General features: G+C 44.4%; 1 protein-coding gene across 1 annotated transcript; it reads right to left on the minus strand.

The window, feature by feature from the left end:
- Positions 1–12,289: 12,289 nt before the first annotated feature.
- E2F6 (E2F transcription factor 6) lies at positions 12,290–22,400 on the minus strand. Its single transcript, XM_083730982.1, has 7 exons — positions 22,278–22,400; positions 20,809–20,890; positions 18,734–18,950; positions 17,838–18,001; positions 17,606–17,715; positions 16,687–16,834; positions 12,290–13,171 (listed from the first exon to the last, which is right to left on the minus strand). The coding sequence occupies exons 1-7, from the start codon at positions 22,353–22,355 to the stop codon at positions 13,140–13,142; spliced, it is 831 nt and encodes a 276-aa protein (XP_083587108.1). The 5' UTR covers positions 22,356–22,400; the 3' UTR covers positions 12,290–13,139.
- Positions 22,401–22,567: the final 167 nt, after the last annotated feature.

A 22,567-nucleotide genomic window follows, 5' to 3' on the forward strand; every position in this document is an offset into this window, starting at 1 on the left:
CTAGGTTGGCAGGCGCTGGGACCGAGCAGCGGGAGCGCACCCCGCCGCAGGGATTCGAACCGCCGACCTTTCGATCGGCAAGTCCTAGGCGCTGAGGCTTTAACCCACAGCGCCACATCCACAAATAGGCCTTAGCAGCCTCTGAGAAAAAAAATCATGGTGTCATAGCTCCTGGAACTGCTGTAATACAGCCAGTTGTTGTTGCACTGACAGGGCATGTCTGAGACCTAGGCAGAATCTGCTACTTTGTTGTGGCAGGTAGGCTAATGTGGCCCAAATTGATACCATCACACCCAAAGCAAATGGGGTTCATCCTCACAAGGCAGTTGGTAATAATTGTCTCCAGAAGAGGAGCCTATCCCAAATGCTGAAAATAGCCGTGAGGGGAGATGGCAGTTCCTCACTGCCTGCTTCCTTAATACGTCTTTCTTGTTACACAGATAGTTGCGTAAGGAAGATTATGTAAGCAATAGTTACTGTTTCTGGATGTAAATTGTAAGCAGTTACTGATTGGCATACTGCATTATTAGTTGAATGCCAGGGAATAGGATGAAATTATTATACATATATATATATATATATATATATATATATATATATATATATATATATTAGGACTTGCCAATCAGAAGGACAGCGGTTCAAATCCCCGCGACTGGGTGAGCTCCCATTGCTCCTGCCAACCTAGCAGTTCAAAAGCACGTCAAAGTGCAAGTAGATAAATAGGTACTGCTGCAGCCGGAAGGTAAACAGCGTTTCTGTGCACTGCTCTGGTTCGCCAGAAGCGGCTTAGTCATGCTGGCCACATGACCCGGAAGCAAGCTGTACATATATATATATATATAGTGGTACCTCGGGTTAAATACACTTCAGGTTACAGACTCCACTAACCCAGAAATAGTGCTTCAGGTTAAGAACTTTGCTTCAGGATGAGAACAGAAATTGTGTTCCGGCGGTGCGGCAGCTGCAGGAGGCCCCATTAGCTAAAGTGGTGCTTCAGGTTAAGAACAGTTTCAGGTTAAGAACGGACCTCTGGAATGAATTAAGTACTTAACCCGAGGTACCACTGTATATATAAACTTGAAAAGATCTGGATTGAAGCCCACTTTTGGAACGATGCAGTCTCAGTTTAACTGCCTTGGTGCAGGGATACAGAATGACTGCCCTGGGCTTTGGAAGTACACAAGGGCAGGATGCAAAAACAGTAGCTGACAAGTTTTGCATTAACTTGGATAGTTTGGGGAGCCTGGCAAATACACAGTAATGTGTTTGCTTTGTGAATGGAGTCTGGTCTAGCACAATTACAGATTAATTAATTTGCCACTTTTCTAATGAGTCAAACTGCAGAACTGAAAAGCAGATGGAAATTTAATTAGTAGGCCTCACAATGGTTCTGATCAAAAGATTCATGCAATTGTCCCTAATTTACATGTTCTTTGCAGGGAATCAGTTACCACCTGATTTGCTCAAGGTCACACAGCACAGCCAGTAGACTATAACTCCGTTCCAGATAAACATTTAAAAAACAAACCTTGGCAGTAAAGCTAGAAAAAGCAATCAAACTAGTACCCAAGCCAAATAATTTGCCTTGAAAGCTGCCAACATTAAGCTGCGTCCATCACACTTGCAGGGACAAAAATATCCCCAGGCCAGAGTGTTAAGAATGCTTTCCTGCTATCCCTGAAGGGTTCTTTTCCTAAGTTTTTGGGTGTATCTGCACACCAACTTCTTCATGCCTCTGGTGCTAAAGCATATCAGGGCATTCTTAGCAGCAGAGCCCATTGCACCTAATTTCCTAAACCACTGAGTTACTGGCCTAATATTTGCTATGCTGCAGCCCAGCTGCACCAGAAGACCTGAGTAGCGGCTTGGCAGACCCTATATAAATGTTACTTCAGGCTTGCTTGGTGTATAAGTCTGAGCAACTTAATGCTAAGGCTCCTTCTGACTTGCTTCATATTGCTGTTTTCTCTGGAACTCAACCTTCAGCCTAGCTCTTTACTGTGGCTCTTGGAACCCTGATCCCCTTGCTCAGTCCGAGCCACCAAAAGCCAAGAGGAGAACTCTGCGGGAGCATAAGAACATCAAATACATAGTTGTGTCTATTCTGTGATTCCTCAGAAATACATATAAGCTGCAGGCATGCTACTGACTTTCGGTGAAAAAGAACAGTACAGCAGAGCACTTGCAGTTGCAGATATATTTTGGGAAATATGTGGGCACATGCTGAAAGTTCAGAAGCAGTCAGTTGTTGGCATCCGTTTGTCTCGAGAGACAATGGAGTGTGCCTCCAAGGGTGAAATCAAACCAGTATGTTAGCAGCACCAAAGTGACCTCCCCAGGCCTGGGCGGTGTGCATGGAGGTCCTGGGCTGCCCAGACAACAGCCATCCTCCCAGTCTTGTTGATGTGGTCCGAAGGAAAGCATAGCAATACGCGTGGCAACAGTTTGTCTGCTGGAGTTGCTGGAAGGAGGCATAAAAGGCACCATCCAACTGTCTTAGGCACTCCACTTGGGATTTGTGTAGGGTTTGCTCCCAAGCCTTTTCTTCTCCTGCAGATATTCTGCAAAGCAGCAGAGGTTTAGCATCAGTTTCCCTTCTCTAGATGGGCTACCTTCCCAGGTTGATGAGCCCCAGCTGCCCCTCACGTCCCTCTACAGCTCATGCACAAACCACCTTCTTAACTCTTGGTCCCACTATTGGTCTCATCCACTCATTGTGGCTACCCTCACCTGGTTGATCTGGCCAATTGAAGATGTTCCCAGGGTGGGGCTGCTGCCGCATGCTGACAGATTCTAGGAGTCAAAGATGAGAGCCCAGTGCCAGGTAGGGACCAAAGGTGGACAAACTACCCCAAAGAAGAACAATGTTCAACTATATATACAAAAACTATACAGTGGTACCTCGGGTTACAAATGCTTCGGGTTACAAACTCCACTAACCCGGAAGTGGTACCTTGAGTTACAAGGTTTGTATGTCAAATGTTTATCTGGAATGGAATGATAGTCTACTGGCTGTTCTGTGTGACCTTGAGCAAATCAGGTGGTAACTGATTCCCTGCAGAGAACATGTAAATTAGGGACAATTGCATGGATCTTTTGATCAGAACCATTGTTTGCCCCAGGATGAGAACAGAAATTGTGTGCCGCTAACACGGTGGCAGCGGGAGGCCCCATGAATGAAAGCACGCTTCAGGTTAAGAACGGTTTAGGGTTAAGAATGGACCTCCGGAACGAATTAAGTTCATAACCTGAACAATGAGTTATGGGGCTGCAGTAGGAGGGAGATCACAAAACGTAAGAACAACCCTGCAGAATCAGACTTATACAGTTCAGCGTTGTGTTTCGCACCAGTGCAGGAAGCCTGCAAGTAGAACCTGAAAACAATAACCTTCTATTGTTTCCCAGCAACAAGTTTTCAGGGGCATACTGTGTCAGATTCTGGAAGATTAAGAGCCTTATCCTCCATGATCTTGATACCCCCTTTTAAAACCACCCAAGTTGGTGGACATCACTACATTCGGTGGTTGCAAATTCCATAGTTTAAACAATGTGCTGTGCAATGAAATACTTCTCTTTTTTTAAAGTAATATTTTATTAAAGCTTTTTCATAAGGCAATAAGATAAAATAAACTAATTAAGTAAAAACACAGAAAGGAAGAGAAAAGAAAGCGCTGTAAACTCAAACTCTTTCAAAGATTGCTCTTAACCCTTGTCTCACCCAGAAATTGATGGACCCTCCTAGATCTCACCTGGAAGCTTTTCTTTCTTCTCCCAGTCTCTCACCCTGGGAGGCCTTCCCTGCCTCTCACTCAAGGTGAAATAAATACTTTAGTGTCTCCTGAAACACCCCCCCCCCAATCAACAGAATGACTGCAGGTCCTAGGGTTATGAGAGAGAGCCTTATTTCTTCACAGCATTAATGACTTTACACACCTCTTTCACACACCCTCTTACTTGACTGTTTTGTAAAGTAAAAAGTCCCATATATTCCATAACCTTTCCTCACAGAACAGCTTTTTAGCCCCTGGTCATTTGGGTGGCATCTTTGCCAGCTCTAGAGTATCCCTTTTGAGGTGCAACCAGAGATACAGTATTCTAAGCACCAAAGATTTTTATAAAGGGATTATTACAATGTCAGCATTTTTATTTTAAATCCCTTTCCTGGTTATCGCTGGCATGAAATTTGCCTTATACACAGCCACACACTGCGTTGTTGATGTTTTCATGGAGCTATCCACCACGACGCCAAGATTTATTTATTTACAGCATTTTTACCCAGTTCTTTAGCCAAAAAACTTGCATAGCTGTTTGCAAAAGGTCACTAATAGGACAGTTGCTGTCCTCAGCCTTTTCCTGAACAATTACTGCCAGCGCAGATCCCATCAGCATATCTATATGTGGTAGGATTTATTGCCCCCCCCCTCATTTTACACTTAATAGCATTAGGCATGTTAATACCCATTGACTTGGTTTGGAGAAATACTTTAGGGGTGCCTCACAATCCCATTTTGTTTTTCATACCCCTGCATAATGTGGGCTTATCTGTAGCTTTGGCTTACCCATCTCTCCAGGCCATTTGTGAACAAGTTAAAAAGCATAGGCCTGGTACCTTCCCCCGGAATAGATACCTGCTGCTTACATCCCTCCATTGTGAGAGCTGACTCTGTATTCCTCCCTTCAGCTTCCTGTTTTTTAACCAGTTGCCAATCCATAAGAATACCTTTTCTCTTATCACATGACTGCTAAATTTACAAGGGAGCCTTGGGTGAGGAATTTTGTCAAAAGCTTTTCAAAAGGCCAAGTACACAATGTGCTGGATCACCTTATCCACTTGCTTGTCGATACTATATATATATATGTACAGTGGTACCTCAGGTTAAGTACTTAATTCGTTCCGGAGGTCCGTACTTAACTTGAAACTGTTCTTAACCTGAAACACCACTTTAGCTAATGGGGCCTCCTGCTGCTGCCGCGCCGCCGGAGCACGATTTCTGTTCTCATCCTGAAGCAAAGTTCTTAACCTGAAGCACTATTTCTGGGTTAGCGGAGTCTGTAACCTGAAGCGTATGTAACCTGAAGCATATGTAACCCAAGGTACCACTGTATATGGATTCTACTATGCTGTCTGTGTGTGTGTGTGTGTGTGTGTGTGTGTGTGTGTGTGTTTGGCTGAAAACGGCACTGTTAATTTTGCAGATGAATACAAAAATCCCATCTTAGCTCACATCACTCCAGCTTGATTTATATTTTTGAGATAATCAACTACTCATTGCTGCTGTAGAGACAGCAGAGGGAACAAAACAAAAAGCAAAACACATACCTTCAGCCGAGCTATAGGCAAGCAGTTTGTGTTGTCATTTGTTGATTTCCAAGCAACTACATTTCCAGAAAGTTTGATATATTTAGAATTCAGAGAACATTTGGACATCTCTGTGTTGCCTTCCAGCTGCATTCTTACAATCTGAGACACCATAGCTGAAATCTTAAACCGAAACTGTGCTGTAAAAATGTAACCTACAAACAGGAGGTTGAATTTGGGGCACTTAAATCTTTCATTCACATCAAATGACCATTTTAAAGGCTTAAACTTTTTATTGTCTCCCTCACTGCCCCCAGCTATTATAAACAGAGGAAATGATAGTTATATAGCTGCCCAGCCTCAGTAGCATTTTCTTGAACATGCACTTGAATTGCAGTCCACACATCATCAGCCTGCCAAATGTTCAGAGGACTGCTGCTAAAATTTATTCACTGTGGTTGTCCTTAGCTAAAACAAAACCTCTTTCCTTAGAGAGGATATTCACATATATTATACAGTGCAACGAAAACTTTTGCATAATTATTATACAACCTAAGAATTGCAGTACAAAATACAGAGGCCCAAAACACAGTATCTTGCTTGCATTATAGATTTGTATGAAATTAATTTTTAAAGTGTGGCTTAGATATAGAACTAAGCAGTTTCACTGAGTAAATGGGTACTATCGGGAGAAAGTTACATGAAACTTAATTTGGTCCTGGTCCAAGCACACAGCTCATTGCATCATAAACTTATTCTTGGAATGTACCAATTCAGACTACAGATACAGGACAAGGGAACGTCTCTACAGTGAGAAAGTAGCCTATTAGGGAGACGATTTCCAGCCTATCATTCTCCTTACTGATCATCTAGTTTTCTATGCACAACAAGTTTTTAAATGGTCAGGGCAGCCATTCATGAGATTCCCCCACCTGCTGTCTGAATTGGTATAGCCCAGACACAGTTTATGACAAACTATCTAAGCATGACATTGGTCATCGTGACTGACAAATCCCTCACATTTCAGCAGGACTTAGGCACATCCCATCTTTGTGCCCAGGGTATTTAGGAATTATTGTTCTGCAGATCGGAGTACTTGTGACAAAAAACTCACAGAAAACATGTGACAGAGATGCTCAATATGCGAATAAATTCCTAATATCTCAATTCTCATGATAAAGGACAATCTAGAAAAATACACACAAACACTGGTTTGGTTGCAGTTTGCTCTCTAAATAAAGATTCAAGATGTTTCCATTCACCTTTTTTTGGGACGGGGCGTTGCTGCTGCTGGCTAGTTCTTTTACCCCAAATGTTAGGTTAATGTGGTTCTACCCAGTTATTTTAGATGACTGTGACTTCAAATATAAACAATGTCTGATCTGCATGAGTAATGGAGTCCCAGAGCTCTTTGCAACTAAAGCCGTAGCAAATGCTTGTTGATATATTTCTCCTTGTCATTCAAGTCAGCTGATGTTGTGGAAGGGCTGAATCAGTGTCTGGATTTGGTAATGGACCTGAAGGGGGTCAACAAACTGAGGCTTTATCCTGATAAATCAGAGGCCCAGTGTCATGTATGGAGCTGCAGGTGTCCATGGAGCATGGAGTGTCTTTCACCTGTTTTGAGTGGTACATTAGCAGCATCCGTTGTCCAGCCATGGTTATCCATGCTCTTTTGGACTACTGCAACACATTATGCATGGGGTTGTCTTTCAGACTTGTTCAGAAGCTTCAGCTTGTGGGAAGTGTGGCAGGTAGACTTTGGGTTAGTGCTCCCCTTATATCACTTGTTTAGAGAGACTTTATGGGCTGACTATTTGTTTCTGGGCCCAGTTCAAAGTTCTGGCATTTACCATTAAATCCCTAAATGGCTTGGCACTGCGGTGAACGAAGAAGGGTATTCCTATTAAAAACAACAACACACAACTTCACTTCCCCTCCAGTGGTTCTTCAAACCGTGTTGCTGTCACCATTTAAAATCACTTATACCCATTGCACCCTTATCCTGCAATTAACCCCAGAGTAACTGTGGGATATAGGCGTGGTACAAAGCTCGTAAGATATAATTACTATAGTCAACAAATATATCAGTGCTTATTTATTACAAGATTAGGTAGGGCACAAGCTTATGTGGTTACTTTAATATAGCACTGTCTCTTTAAATGGGTCAACTTGCTACTGTCAGTTTAAATACCAAAGCTTTATTTTACACCACTACTAAAACAAGACAGTTTTGAGGAACCTTATTAAAACTCCTTTCCCATTTGCACTTGCATTTCCTCCACCCCACTTTAGCCTCACCAACACTATATAATTACTAGGATATTTTGTTGAAGCCTCTGTTTCAGCCACTGCCATCAACCTACTGAAGCGCAGATCTGTTTTTGCTGTCCCATCATGGAATCCACAGTACCCCTAGCTTTCCTACCAGAGCCTACTCGCTTACTACTTCTCCCCACTCAGCTCTGTAAACAAATTTGACCCCTCTGTAAATATGTTTTGCCCTCTTCAGCTAGCCTTTGGCCACCAGCAAGCCTTGGGCCACCAAGCTCCTCAGCCTTCCTTTCAAGTCTCTTCTCCCTTGATCCTCTTCCTCTTCTTATTCTAGGTGTCACCAAACACTAGCCAAGCCTGATTGATCAGGGCTGACTAGCACCCAGCCATATTCACTTCTTCTGGCTCCCCTAATTTAGCGCCAGTCGATTGCTTAAAATTCTAAACCTGCAGCCAGTCAACCAGAATGTGCGTATTCTTCTATTCTTCTGCATACTTCAGCCTCTGCTTAGCTGTTAATTAAGGTCCCCCAGTGACAGTTAAACCAACATTCACATCCCTAGGGCTGCATATGGGAAGATGGTTGAGATCACCAATACCAGGGGCACAGAATGAGCTTCACCCTTATGGAAAGCTCAGCTTTTTTACTGTCTCCGGTAGAAGTTGTACCCATTTTGCCTTTTAAAATAGGAAGTAATAACCACTTGGCTACACAGATTTATCAATCTGTCATCAAAATAACTCTTTCGTGCAGAAAACAAACATTTGGCTATCTCGACACCACAAAAGCACCACAGGAATCATCATAATGCATAGAAAGGGAGAGTCTGATTTCTCTCAAAAGCACAAGACTGCCACCTGGAGTAAGAAAGCAGTTTGTTACATGACAACTGTGATTTTGTACAATGATTTATATAGCAGAGTCAGTCAATGAGCCACATTGGCTGCCAAGGCAAGTTTTGCACTCTTCAGAAAGACATGGCCACAACAGCCCCGAGTTTCTCACAGAGCGACATTCCAGGATTTGGGAGTAACGGCAGTAAAGGCCCTTGCAGCTGATGTCCCTTTCAACTTTGAAGTTCTACAGTTCTACAATTCTACCGCTGTGAAGTAACAGGGCCTGGGCAGCTGACTGAAACTGCTGTAAGGACTAAACTAGAAAGCTGTGTCTCTTAAAGTGTGTGAGTATCAGACCAGGAAGGGATTTAAAAGGTAAGTACTGGTACAGTGGTACCTCGGGTTACAGACGCTTCAGGTTACAGACGCTTCAGGTTACAGACTCCGCTAACCCAGAAATAGTACCTCGGGTTAAGAACTTTGCTTCAGGATGAGAACAGAAATTGCGTAGCGGCAGTAGGAGGCCCCATTAGCTAAAGTGGTACCTCAGGTTAAGAACAGTTTCAGGTTAAGAACGGACCTCCAGAACGAATCAAGTTCTTAACCCGAGGTACCACTGTCCTTTGAATTCAACCCAATATAATATGCAATTATGGAAGTTGAAGTCTCCAGAGCAACAGCAGTAGATGAGAGACTAATATTTATGTCCAAACTTCCTCAGGAAATACAGTCAGAAATCCTCACTTTAAACACACAAGATATTACAGCACCATATTTTCCATACATTTTCTAGCTGGAAGCCCTCCTAGCTTCTGATGAAATTCCAACCAAAAACATGCATAGATGTCTATGTTGTATGTCTCTAGTGAGCTTCTCCTTAGGCTGTTTTACTCGAGTCGCTCCACAAACATGATATAAAACACAATGTTGTGGGATCTAGAGAGTCTTATCACCTCAACGATCTGCAGAAGTTTGGCTTCTGTTTCTTTATTTTTTTTAATTTTGAAGGCTTATCACTCATAACGTTTGGTAACGTTCAATTAAAATGTTTTATGTTGTACTATGAAGGTTTATTGTATACAGTACTTTAAATCGGCTGACTGAATTCAGCCAGGAAGCAAACTAGCAACTGATGTATTTGTTCAAAAACAGACTGCAATATATAACTGAGCACCCAACATCAGCCAGGAGGTGAGAGCAGCTCCACGTACAGCACATTCCAGTAGCAAATTGGGTACAAGTTTTGGATAAGCATGACAAGGTGTGGCGTTTGCCCTCCTAGGTGTGTGACAACATACTGGGTTCATAAGGAAAGGGTTAACTAATTGTGAAATGACTAACCAATGGGAACCCAAGGGGAGGAGTTAGAGTTAGAGTTGTTAAGTAGTCAGTCTGGAGTTAGAGAAGAGATGGAGAGGACAAGTCTGTGGGTTGGGCTAGTCTGATGTAAGAGAGTGAGAGAATCTGTTAAGAGGAGTCAGTTAAACAGTTGATATAATCAGTCAGCAGGTATTAGGAAGGTATAGGCCAGTAAAGAAACTAAAGTTAAGAAACTGACAGGAATATTATCTGAGAAACCGTAAACTTGTTAATGCTTATGAAATAAACTTGTTTATTTGGTTCAATTTTAACAACTGTCTGGACTCCGTGTTTTACCCGAGAGTAACGGGTTGGTGGCAGTGGGGAAGCGAGCACAGTGGGGGCACAGGGATCAATAGACCGTTAAACGTCCGGGGACTTTGTGTGATCGCCACACAAGGTTTCTCTGTTCTGGAGCCTCCACAAGAACTGCTTTTGGCAAGGTCTCCTGGCTACTGCCACCACCTGCTTATGTAGGACTCATGAATGCTCCCCATATGCCATTCAGATGTTCCATTGCAGAACACCATGGGTACTCACTAGCAACATCTCAGGCTTGAATTGATTCGATTTCTGGTTGTTTAACTGGCATCACATATGGTGGATCAACAAAACACGCAACAGTTTCTCTTCTTCAGCTACAATTTAACTTCAAGCCGTATGAACTGTAATAGGAACAGGGTGGAGGGATGGAACGGAGAAATTTAAGCTAACATAACCTCTATTGCAAGCAGAACCAAGGCACTGTGAGATGTCATGATAGTGAAATCTGGGAATGACTAGAGGAGGTGCCAAGGTAATTTCTTTTAGATCTTCTTGTCCCTTTTTCTCAAATGAACTCATGGGTGTTAAGTCCACGATTCTCCCAAATGGAAACATAGGCTGCGGAAGTCCTCTTCTACGTACAACCAACCTATGAAAATGCAGCCCCCGGGAAACTTGATTGCTCCAGTTTGTCTGCATAGGAGAGCTGAGTAAGGAGGGAGAATTCCAACCATTACTTAAGCACACAAATCATGGCATAGTCCATAATCTGTACTTCTATTAACCTTATTTATGGAAGGAATTACTGGGCTACAACCCAGAGAATTTTTATTACTAGTTATGAAACTATAAGGTAGTGCAGTCCATGTGTTCTTTGGCCCTGCTCGTTGACTTCCCTTGGAACTAGAGTGATTAGGACCAATGCCACCAGTAGTGACAATGGAGCCACGTCAGAATCTAACAGAGCCGAACTAGCTCAGCCTTGCCTCCCATTTTGGCACGTCTGCTGATGGCAGGCACTTCCACTCGCCCACACATTTGACGGACTGATGGGAGAGCGCCACGTCAGTGAATGGATATGCCTCCACGCAACCCAAACCCTCTTTTCTAGCCCAGGGCAAAGTGGGATTAGACTGCTCAGTTACCCAATTTGTAGTACTCCTACATTTCTGAAATTTGAGACAAGATGAAATATGTTAATTATGCACAAGTTAGAAAAACAAAACACTGCTGTACAGCAGTTATGTTTTGATACTGCATGCAATAGGAGAAACCGCAATCTCATGTACACTTAACTCCCTTGAACACAGTAAGACTTGCTTCTAAGTAGCTAGACCGGTGACTGGGAATGGCCACCGGGACCATAGAACACTGGTCCTAAAGGACCTTCACTGGCTCCCACTGCTGACCTTTAAAGCCCTAAACGGCTTCAGCCCAATATACCTGAAGAAGGGTCTCCACCCCCATCGCTCAGCCTGGACACTGAGGTCCACCTCCAAGGGTCTTCTGGTGGTTCCCTCACTGCGAGACGTTACAGGGAACCAGGCAGAGGGCCTTCTCGGCAGTGGCACCCTCCCTTTGGAACGCCCTCCCATCAGACATCAAGGAGATAAAGAATGACACAACTTTCAGAAGACATCAGAATGCAGCCCTGTGTCGGGAGGTTTTTAATGCTTGATGTTTTTATTAGTTTTTAAGATATGCTGCAAGCCACCCAGAGTTGCTAGGGAAACCCAGCCAGAAAGGCGGGGTACAAATAATAAAATTATTATTATTATTATTATTATTATTAGTAGTAGTAGTAGTAGTAATAGTAGTAGTAAACATGTATAAGACTTTGCTTCAATTATGAAAAGAAACATCTCTGTTGTAATGTATGTTTTAGTTTAGGAGAGGGCAGATTTCAAGTGTATAGGATCCATGTTGTTTTTCCTAGAAACTCAAGATCCATGAGCTGCTGCCAAGTGCAGAATAGTGGTGGATGCTTTGAATTTGGGAATGAAGATGGTGCTTTCACGTAAAACCATTCCAGGTCTCTCCTTTTCCCCTCCCCATTTCCTTCATTTCTGCAGCCTAATTAGGCAGGGGAGGGGGAAGAGTCACCAAAACTCACCTGATAGACCTCAATCTACGTTCTGACTGCTCCTGCAATTTATACTTCACAAACTATAAATTCATACATGAAAGGTTTGAAACAACTGTAAATCAATGGAGCTTCAAAGTCATACAAAAATGACAAATACTTTGTATGTGTAGTATTTATCAGTTAGTGTTTATTTGTATTTTACTGTACAGAGGCAGCCCAAATTTCCATTGATAACCATTTAAACATGATATACATATATACACATGAACCAAGCAATTTCAGCTTCTTGAGGACTTCAAGCCAGTTTCATACAGAGTTCAAGGCATATCACATGAACAACATCCATGAAATGAAAACAAAAATACCTTGTTTTCTGTAGTCTTGTTCTTGTGTGAAACATTTCCTTTTCCAAATCTTTACAGTGGAATAATGGTTTAACAATTCCATGGGCAACAGTGCAGCTTCAGAACTAAAGTGCATTTCTTCACAAATGGTCCCTTAACTGAGCATGTTTTGTTCCAGGGTCAGTCAGTTCTGAAGAGCTCTTTTTTTTTATTAAGCAGTTAATTACAACTTCATGTCCATTGCCACTTCCATGTATGAAGATGAAAGAGAGGCCCTTTAATGACACATGAAATAGTTTAGGGTGGCTATAATATGCGGCACACAAGATCTGTATAAAATGACAACCCTAATCCACATTTTCAGATTTTTAATTTAAGGATATATTTTTTTAGCATGACAGCACAGTATAACTTCGTCATTTAGTTGTGAACACATTATTCCAGAGCAAAACCAGCATGAAAAGGGAAAGGCAAGATGCGACTTCACCCTCAACTTCTGAAAGGTTAGGGGAAAAATATTAGCTCAAGGTAGAGAGTCCGCAAATCCAGTGCCTGCTCTTGTTCTCTTAACTGGAGTTGAGACAGAAATTTGTGGTGCTTGTACTGGCCCTCCATGAAGCACATCCAGGGAAGTCCATGAAGCGGAGGTTCAGTAATCAAATGCCTCAGTAGTTTAGCAGTTCTTCGTATCTCTGATATTGCTCACTGTAGAGGTGGACACAAAAGACAAGCCATTTGAAGCAAAGGGATATACTGGAATAGCAAACCACATTCAGGTAATCTGCCGAACATATTTAGGTATGGGGTAAAATCCAAAAACAACTTGTGCTTTAAATCACATTGAAACCAATGGGGTGTACTTGAGCAGTAAAAACTCAGAAATGTAACAGATACATTCTCTCTCTCTCTCTCTTTTCCCCTTCTTTTCCTTCTCCTCCTGCGATGAGGCTACATTTTAATATTTTAATGTTCCATTATTTTAATTGTTGTGTTTTATTTTTGTTTTTAAGTTTGTAATCATTCATCTTGTTTTTATTATTGCTTGTAAGCCGCTCTGAGCCCGGCCTTGGCTGGGGAGGGCGGGGTATAAATAAAAAATTATTATTATTATTATAGATATTAATGTAACCTAAGCGTTTTGCAATGTTCAAGACTAAAACTTTAGATAAGGGATGGCTCTTTCTAACCCAGCTTCTGTCTGCCCACTGAGTTTTTTTCCTAGTCAATACTGAGCTTCTATTTTATTCCCAGATGTTGAACTGTCACCTACCCTAAACTCCTTAATCAGTTTATTAATTATATTGAAATAATTAAAATAAAAAAGTAAGATTCCTTATCACACATCTGAGACTAGGTATATCTGTAGATTAGCAGTCAACATGCATTTATGCCGATACAGGTTTTAACCACGTTTCCAAGGAGCAGGAAACTTGTAATTGCATGTCATTTTTATAAGCATCCATACTGTCAGGGAACTGCCATCGGAGGGACAGGTGGTGGACAGGTTCCAGGAGAATAGGAGAGAATCTGCAGCATGCTTTGGGGGCTCCGTTAGTGCCTCGGTTTGGATGACCAGCCAAACCCCAGAGGGATCAAGCTTTTACGCACAAGCAGCTCACTATCCCATCACAGCAATCTGACAGTGGGCGTCTACGGAATTTACGCCAACATAAAAGCTGTTTGACGGACATGCGCCTTCGTGACTCTCTGCGTGACAGTTTCCGGCGAAGGGTGGGAGTTCCTAATGGGGGTTTTGTTACCTCTTCGCTATTCTCACTAGAAGTATCCCAGAGCCTCCCCTCCGCTGTGACTCCTGCACTCCCCCTGCTGGTTCCTTCCTCTGCTGCAGATTCTCTCCTATTCTCCTGGAGCCTGTCCACCACCTGTCCCTCCGATGGCAGTTCCCTGACATCCACCTCCCCCCCAGGGCCCCCTTCACCCCCTCCCGCCTCCTCTCCCACTGGCGGTGAGGGCGGAAAGCCCCTGAAGGAACTCTCCTCGTCATCCGAGGATTCAAACACTTCTAGCCACGGCGTACCGTCTCTCTCCCCGTCTTCCTCTTCTTCGTCGGAGTCGGCTTCCTCACCCACCCCTGACTCTGGGAACCCTTCAAACTCTCCTTCCTCATCGGTGGTCCCAAAGTGTTCCCTTCTAAATCGTGCTACGGGTTGCGGTTTTCTTGGGAAACGCTGATGAAATGTTTCTATTAAGACCTCGTCATTGACTACCTCTGCTGGTACCCAAGTGTTTTCCGACTCTACTTCCCCCTCCCATTCTACCAGATATTCCACCTGATTCCCCTTCCACCTGGAATCAATGATTCCTGCCACGTTCATGTCGCGCTCTCTCTCTTCTATCACGGGCGTTTGGGTGGCCTCTCTCTCACGCTCCCCCCACTCACGTCCCTCTCGGTACGGCGACAGTAATGACCTGTGAAATACTGGGTGTAATTTCATGTGACTGGGCAGCCTGAGTTTGAATGCTACTGGGTTGACCTGCTGTATGACCTCAAAGGGTCCCAATCTTTTGGGTCTCAATTTCTTACTCCCGCCCTTGAACGGTAGTCCTTGGGTGGATAACCACACCCGGTCTCCCACCCGCGGTCACAGCGGAGGAAACCGCCAAGTTGTTTGTAGAACATATTTTTAGGTTGCATGGCGCCCCCTTGAGGGTTTTGAGCGACAGAGGGAAACAATTTACTTCCAGGTTCTGGAGGAAACTTATGAGCTTACTGCACGTAGAACTCAATTTCTCAACTGCCCGGCACCCAGAAACAAATGGGCAAGCGGAAAGGGCAAACGGGATTTTACAACAATACCTGAGGTGTTATGTAAAAGACAGAGAAAATGATTGGGTGGATAAGTTACCTCTAGCAGAATTTGCCTACAACAACGCGGAGAACGTGTCCACAGGGATGAGTCCCTTTCTGGCAAATTATGGGTGTCACCCCCGGGCATTCCCAGGAGAGGGAGGGGAGAGGTGGAGCGTGCCGGCGGCGGAATATTTTTTTGAAGAGATGGAAGCGATCCACCGTCAGCTTCAACTTAACTTAGAGAAAGCCAAGGAAGAATATAAGAAGCAAGCAGACAGAAATAGGAGGGAAGGTGAAACTATAAGGGTGGGAGACCGGGTGTGGTTATCCACCCAAGGACTACCGTTCAAGGGCGGGAGTAAGAAATTGAGACCCAAAAGATTGGGACCCTTTGAGGTCATACAGCAGGTCAACCCAGTAGCATTCAAACTCAGGCTGCCCAGTCACATGAAATTACACCCAGTATTTCACAGGTCATTACTGTCGCCGTACCGAGAGGGACGTGAGTGGGGGGAGCGTGAGAGAGAGGCCACCCAAACGCCCGTGATAGAAGAGAGAGAGCGCGACATGAACGTGGCAGGAATCATTGATTCCAGGTGGAAGGGGAATCAGGTGGAATATCTGGTAGAATGGGAGGGGGAAGTAGAGTCGGAAAACACTTGGGTACCAGCAGAGGTAGTCAATGACGAGGTCTTAATAGAAACATTTCATCAGCGTTTCCCAAGAAAACCGCAACCCGTAGCACGATTTAGAAGGGAACACTTTGGGACCACCGATGAGGAAGGAGAGTTTGAAGGGTTCCCAGAGTCAGGGGTGGGTGAGGAAGCCGACTCCGACGAAGAAGAGGAAGACGGGGAGAGAGACGGTACGCCGTGGCTAGAAGTGTTTGAATCCTCGGATGACGAGGAGAGTTCCTTCAGGGGCTTTCCGCCCTCACCGCCAGTGGGAGAGGAGGCGGGAGGGGGTGAAGGGGGCCCTGGGGGGGAGGTGGATGTCAGGGAACTGCCATCGGAGGGACAGGTGGTGGACAGGCTCCAGGAGAATAGGAGAGAATCTGCAGCAGAGGAAGGAACCAGCAGGGGGAGTGCAGGAGTCACAGCGGAGGGGAGGCTCTGGGATACTTCTAGTGAGAATAGCGAAGAGGTAACAAAACCCCCATTAGGAACTCCCACCCTTCGCCGGAAACTGTCACGCAGAGAGTCACGAAGGCGCATGTCCGTCAAACAGCTTTTATGTTGGCGTAAATTCCGTAGACGCCCACTGTCAGATTCTACCAGCGACTGACGGAGTCATGCTTTGGGGGCTCCGTTAGTGCCTCGGTTTGGATGACCAGCCAAACCCCAGAGGGATCAAGCTTTTACGCACAAGCAGCTCACTATCCCATCACACATACCATTACCATATTTACCTCCATAATCATCCACTGCCTGTCTACTTTCATGCGAAATGTTATCCATATTTTTCAAAACATCAGTATTTGGATCGTCCAACGGCACTTCACATAAATAAACATCAATGGGTCCCTTTGTGCTTTTGATTCGTACTTCTATGCAGTCCTGCAAGACAACAACATTGGTTGAGAGCAGGGTTGGCCCCATGCTGTAGTAAACATTCCCATAAAAGGTAAAGGTAAAGGGACCCCTGACCATTAGGTCTAGTCGTGGCTGACTCTGGAGTTGCGGCGCTCATCTCGCTTTATTGGCCGAGGGAGCCGGCGTACAGCTTCCGGGTCATGTGGCCAGCATGACTAAGCCGCTTCTGGTGAACCAGAGCAGCGCATGGAAACGCCGTTTACCTTCCAGACCTATTTGTCTACTTGCACTTTGATGTGCTTTCAAACTGCTAGGTTGGCAGGAGCAGGGACCGAGCAAAGGGAGCTCACCCCGTCGCGGGGATTCGAACCGCCGACCTTGATTGGCAAGTCCTAGGCTCTGTGGTTTAACCCACAGCACCACCCGCGTCCCTCCCATAAAAGGTAGAGGTAGAGATGTTGTAAAACTCAAGGCCTTGACATATTTGAAAAATAAAATAAAGAATTAAGGTCCTGGACAGTAAATTGTTTTTTTTTCCACACAAAAAGTTTGAGAAGGGTCCCAAATCCCATTTGCTATAGATGCTGCTCATCTATAACCTTACTTTACTTCTGAAGCGGGCAGGTTGGTGGGTGGGGTGGGAGAGGCACATGATACCACTCAGGGAGGAGATCTGGTTCAAGTGCCTGCCCCCTACCTTAAGTCTGAGCTTAAAATATGTGTAGCTAGGTCTGTTAAACTGCCATCCAACCCCACCCCACCCAGGTGATTTAAAACATGCTAGGATGCACTTACTTGTTTAGGAGCTGGGACCTCCATTTTGGTTTCTTCTGGAGCCTTGATTGCAATAACAATCTGTTCTTGAAAAGTCTGAATGCTACGGATATCTTGGTAGGTTACATAAGCTAGTGTACGTGATTGTCAAGGAATTTCAACAGCAGTAGAATGTATGTTTTCATATGAAGTACTAGCACTATTTTAATTGCAGTTGCTCAAGTCAAAACTCTTACAAATGCTTCAGAAAAAGGATATCTTGCTTTTTCTTTGTCATCTGTTAAATCATACAATTGGTGAGCACTGTCCTTGATTAATTCATCTAATGCTTCTTCCATTTCTGTTAAGTCATAAAGTTCATCTCTTAACTTTTGATGCTCTGGTGTCCTGATAGTAATATGCTTGATATCTGATCCACTATAATAGAATATGAAGTTTTTTAGACTTTCAGACACCCTCTAAAGAAAGAAGCAGCATTGCATTAAATACCAATATCTAGATGAGCTTTTGGGAAGAACATGGTCAACTATTGGAAGTGAACATTTATCAATTGGCAGCTACATGTTTCATAAAATGAAGCCAAGCCCTAGAGAATACTTACTAATAGCCTAGTTCTCTGCGGAGTTTGGCACACTTAGGCTCATGAACATCTGCAAAGGATCAGACTATGTATTTGTGTGTTATATGTTATATTTGTGTATTATATACTGAATCTACCTTTGTGAGTTGCATAAGGTAGTGCAATTAAGGCGACAATCAAATACCCATGTACAAACAAGTGCCATTTTACTCAATTAAGATTATTTATATCATTTCTGAATTGCTTCTCATAAAACATCCCAAAGTGATTCAGCTATAAAAACAGAAACAATGAAACATGTATAAAAACAAACAATTTGAAATCCAGTACATAATCAGACTGGGATAAAAATCTTTACTTGGGCTTATTGGGAAAGGAAGGTCTTTGATAGGCACCAAAAAGATAATAGTGATGCCACTAGTCTGATATGCAGCAGGAGGGAGTTCAGAAGGGTAGGCACTGCTCTAGTACGTGTCCAATCCATAAAAAGTACAGACAGAGTAACGCTGCGCTTAATTAACACAAGATCTCAGTTCTTGTTTTAAAGCCATAAAGGAAAATCAACTTACACCCACTGGATAAGGTTCTTGGACCTTTTCTGAATAAGATGTATTCCATCCAGCACATTTGTGATATCATACACTCTTCGCTTCCGCACTCCTAGTGTTCGAGAAACCTCATTTAAATCAAGAACACCTTCTGGTGAGACTTTGACAAGGTCCATGAATCTCCTGGTCAAATGAACCAATGATCCATCATAACGGGGCTTTCTGCTGTTTATAGACTCTGTACAGGTTTAAACAGTGGTTTGTTAGCCTAAGAGTTCTCACATGTATCATCAAGTGCTGATCAACACGGTGATGAATCAAACCATCCTGCCTGAGATCAGTCACTTCAACAATGAAGCAAGTTGGAATTTGGTTGCCTTCAGATTGCCAGATCTTTACAGGAGGGGCCTAATTGTTATAAAAAAGAAAATTAAATGGATACTGTATTTCATTTCATTCATTCATTCAATAAAATTTCTTTACCACTTGTTTGTAAAAAAAAAACAACAACCCCTCAAAGCAGTTACAGTGGTGCCTCGCAAGATGAAATTAATTCGTTCCGCAAGTCTTTTCGTCTTGCGAGTTTTTCGTCTTGCGAAGCACGGTTTCCCATAGGAATGCACTGAAAATCAATCAATGCGTTCCTATGGAAACCGCCTTCAGACCAGGTCCGGGGACAGTCTGTCCCCCGACCTCTTCTGAAGGCCGGCGGGGGAGAAGTGCTTTTCTTCCCACCGCCAGCCTTCAGAACAGCCTTCCGAATGTTGGCGGTGGGGAGGAAAACCTTCCTCCCACCGCAAGTCTTCAAGACAGGTCCGGGAACAGAGGAGAAGCGCTGCACGCCTTCCCCTCTGTTCCCAGACCTGTCCTGAAGGCTTGCGGTGGGAGGAGGGCTTTCCTCCCCACCGCCAACATTCAGAATGCTGTTCTGAATGTTGGCGGTGGGGAGGAAAAACCCTCCTCCCACCGCAAGCCCCGGGAACAGAGGAGAAGCGCTGCGCACCTTCCCCTCTGTTCCCGGACCTGTCCTGAAGGCTTGCGGTGGGAGGAGGGCTTTCCTCCCCACCGCCAACATTCAGAATGCTGTTCTGAACGTTGGCGGTGGGGAGGAAAAACCCTCCTCCCACCGCAAGCCCCGGGAACAGAGGAGAAGCCCTTCGCGCCTTGTCCTCTGTTCCCGGACCTCCCACCGCAAGCCTTAGGACAGGTCTGGGAACAGAGGAGAAGGCGCGTTGCGCTTCCCCGCTGTCCTCGGAGATTTCCCTATGGGCTTTCGTCTTGCGAAGCAAGCCCATAGGGAAATTCGTCTTGCGAAGCCGCTAAAAAATCGGACGAAAAACCTTTCGTCTTGCGGGTTTTTCGTTTAGCGAGGCATTCGTCTTGCGGGGCACCACTGTATAAACGTTCACAATTATCAGCCAATATACATTTGGCTTTTATGCACAGCCATAAATTTGCTCAGGCCCTTTTCGCTGTGCCAATTCATATGTAATGGGGAACCATTCTTTGCTGTCACATGAATGAGCCTGCATGAGCCCTGGGTTAATTTGCTCCCCATATCCTGCGTGGTTACAAAGATAACACGTCTACTGTTAAACGAAAAACATCTCCCTGTGGTGCCAAAACTGAGGAACGGTGGATTGTTAAACAAAACCCAGTAATAACCTGGTTTGGATGCAATTGCTTTTGCCCGGCATGGCCCATGATTGGTGGGCACTGGTGGTGGTGTTCCATTCTGTGTTCTTCAGAGTAGTGGGTTTTCCTTTTCCCATTCAGTGATGACAGAGTATGGTTATCACGGAGTATGGTGGTTGCCTTTACGCCAGTCCCTTACCCCACAGTATAGCTCATTGTTAAAAATGAATAGGCAATTTTTTACAACAATATCTAACTTCGTATAACTTTGCCATTTGTATAAACTTATCATTACTTTCACATGGACTAAACTTTAGAATAGAAAGTTGCAGGGCAGCAGCTTCCTACTCAAGATTCTCCGAATTCTAATCACAAACATACTTAGACGTAGATTGCAGTATATCAAATGAGTTTCTGTTGTAAGAAATTCCATCAGGTGTTAATGGGAAAAAAGAACTTACTTTTAACTTTCACAAAGGGTGTTTCTTTGCGATTAAAAGACACGAAGTGTACATCATCTTCATTTTCAACTTTAATGTGCGCCTATAAGAAATATGTAGTTAATCAAATATTATTTCTTCTTAGGGAAGACATGACCAGTTCACATAATAAACAAACTTTCATCATAGGTATTTGGGGTCAGCTATACAACCAAGTTATATGCTGCTGACAGTACATTCAGTCTCCAAAGCGTACTGAAAGAAGCTTCAAGGTTTCTCAGTATCTTACTAGTGATGGTCAATATTTCCTTAAACACACTTACTTGTCCAACCATTACCCATCTTCTTTGTAATTCACAGCTGAAGGGGAATGTTGCTGTATTCTTTTTGTTTGTCACTATGTTATGCATTTATGAGTTTTTACATTGTAAGCTCTTTTCTGGGTTTTTCTTTATTGGGTTGTTGTTTTTGTTTTGATTTTATGTATTTGATATTTTATATGAACCGCACTGAGACCTTCTGGTATAGGGCGGTATAGAAAGAAAGATAGATCGCCCTGTTATCCTTGGATGAACAGCAGAACAGAAATTCAATAAATATTATTATTATTATTAATTTATTCATTAAATATAAAAAAACACAATTTGCATAGGGCATGACTTAGTGGGATATGAGAAATGGAGCAATGGGCAAATGCTTCATTCAGTGCTATCTCACGAAACACTATTTTTATATATTTTACATATTTATTAAATTTGCGTTCCACCCTTCATCCGAGGACCACAGGGAGGTTCGAAAAATACAAAAACGCGTAGACACGAATGGCCTGTGAAACAAGCAACCGAACCAAAAAACGTGCACGCCTCAACACAGAAGACTGCGTGAGACACCCAACATTCTCTTGAAAAATCACAAAAGGAAAAAAAATAGAGGACCAAACCCTTTAAAGGTTTGGCTTAGTACTGTAATGATACGGCTGGGGTTCAGGATGCAGTCACAGACCAAGTAGTAAACGCAGCAGCAGCAGCAGCAGCAGCAGCAGCATGGTTTTAACTTGAGGGAAAACAGGGGAAGAAGACACGCGCGTGCGTGTGTTTGTGTGAATGTGACCGAGGGAGACACGTGCACCATTCTACTAATGGTCCTAAATCTATTCCTTTTTTCTTTCTTTCTCTCGAACTTGTTCTTTCACACAATCCCATCCCGTCCCCACCAAAACAGCGACCCCAGCCCCCTTCGCAGCACAGGCCATCCCGCCCGCTCCCCAACCTGGAGTCCCAACGTCAGCCCGCGCTTGCTGCCCCGAGCTGAGGTGAGGGGACGACGACGAGGATTACCCGCCGGGGCTCCTCAGGACCCCCATCTCTCGCCTTCCCGCCTTCCCCCGCCGCAGCCCGAGAGAGAGCCCCGTTTCCCGAGCTGACAAACAGCCGACGGAGCCGGGCCTGGAGAAAGCGGCGCACGAAGCCGCTCCCTCCGCCTTCACTTACTTGCAGCAGGTCCATGGAGAGTTGCGGGAGCAGCACCGACGGCTGCTCGGGGCTGTGCCCCACAGCGGGAGCGGCCATCTTGGGCGCCCTCTCTCCCCAGAGGCGGAGTCTCCGGCGGGGCCTGAGGGGCGGAGGGAGAAACCGCCGGGCGGCCTTGCGGTGAGGAAAGCGGAAGGGCCGGCCTTTCCCCGGCGCCTCTGCCGAACAGGCCCGCCCTCACAGCCGCCGCGCCTCCCGACCGCCTCACGGGGGCCGCTCCCCGGGAAAGGCGACCCCCCCCAAAAAAAACC

Source organism: Podarcis gaigeae, assembly GCF_964106915.1.
Source record: "Podarcis gaigeae genome assembly, chromosome: 3".
NCBI lineage: Eukaryota > Metazoa > Chordata > Lepidosauria > Squamata > Lacertidae > Podarcis > Podarcis gaigeae.

What these genes read in the sequence shown, in the direction of transcription:
- E2F6 (XM_083730982.1), bottom strand. Translation starts at nt 22,355, where the DNA reads ATGGCCGCTCCCGCTGTGGGGCACAGCCCCGAGCAGCCGTCGGTGCTG. An exon ending in CAAAGAAAAAGCAAGATATC is followed by an intron (nt 17,716 to 17,837) that starts CTTTTTCTGAAG and finishes CACGTACACTAG; the next exon opens with CTTATGTAACCTACCAAGAT. An exon ending in GGCAGTGGATGATTATGGAG is followed by an intron (nt 13,172 to 16,686) that starts GTAAATATGGTA and finishes CCACCTCTACAG; the next exon opens with TGAGCAATATCAGAGATACG.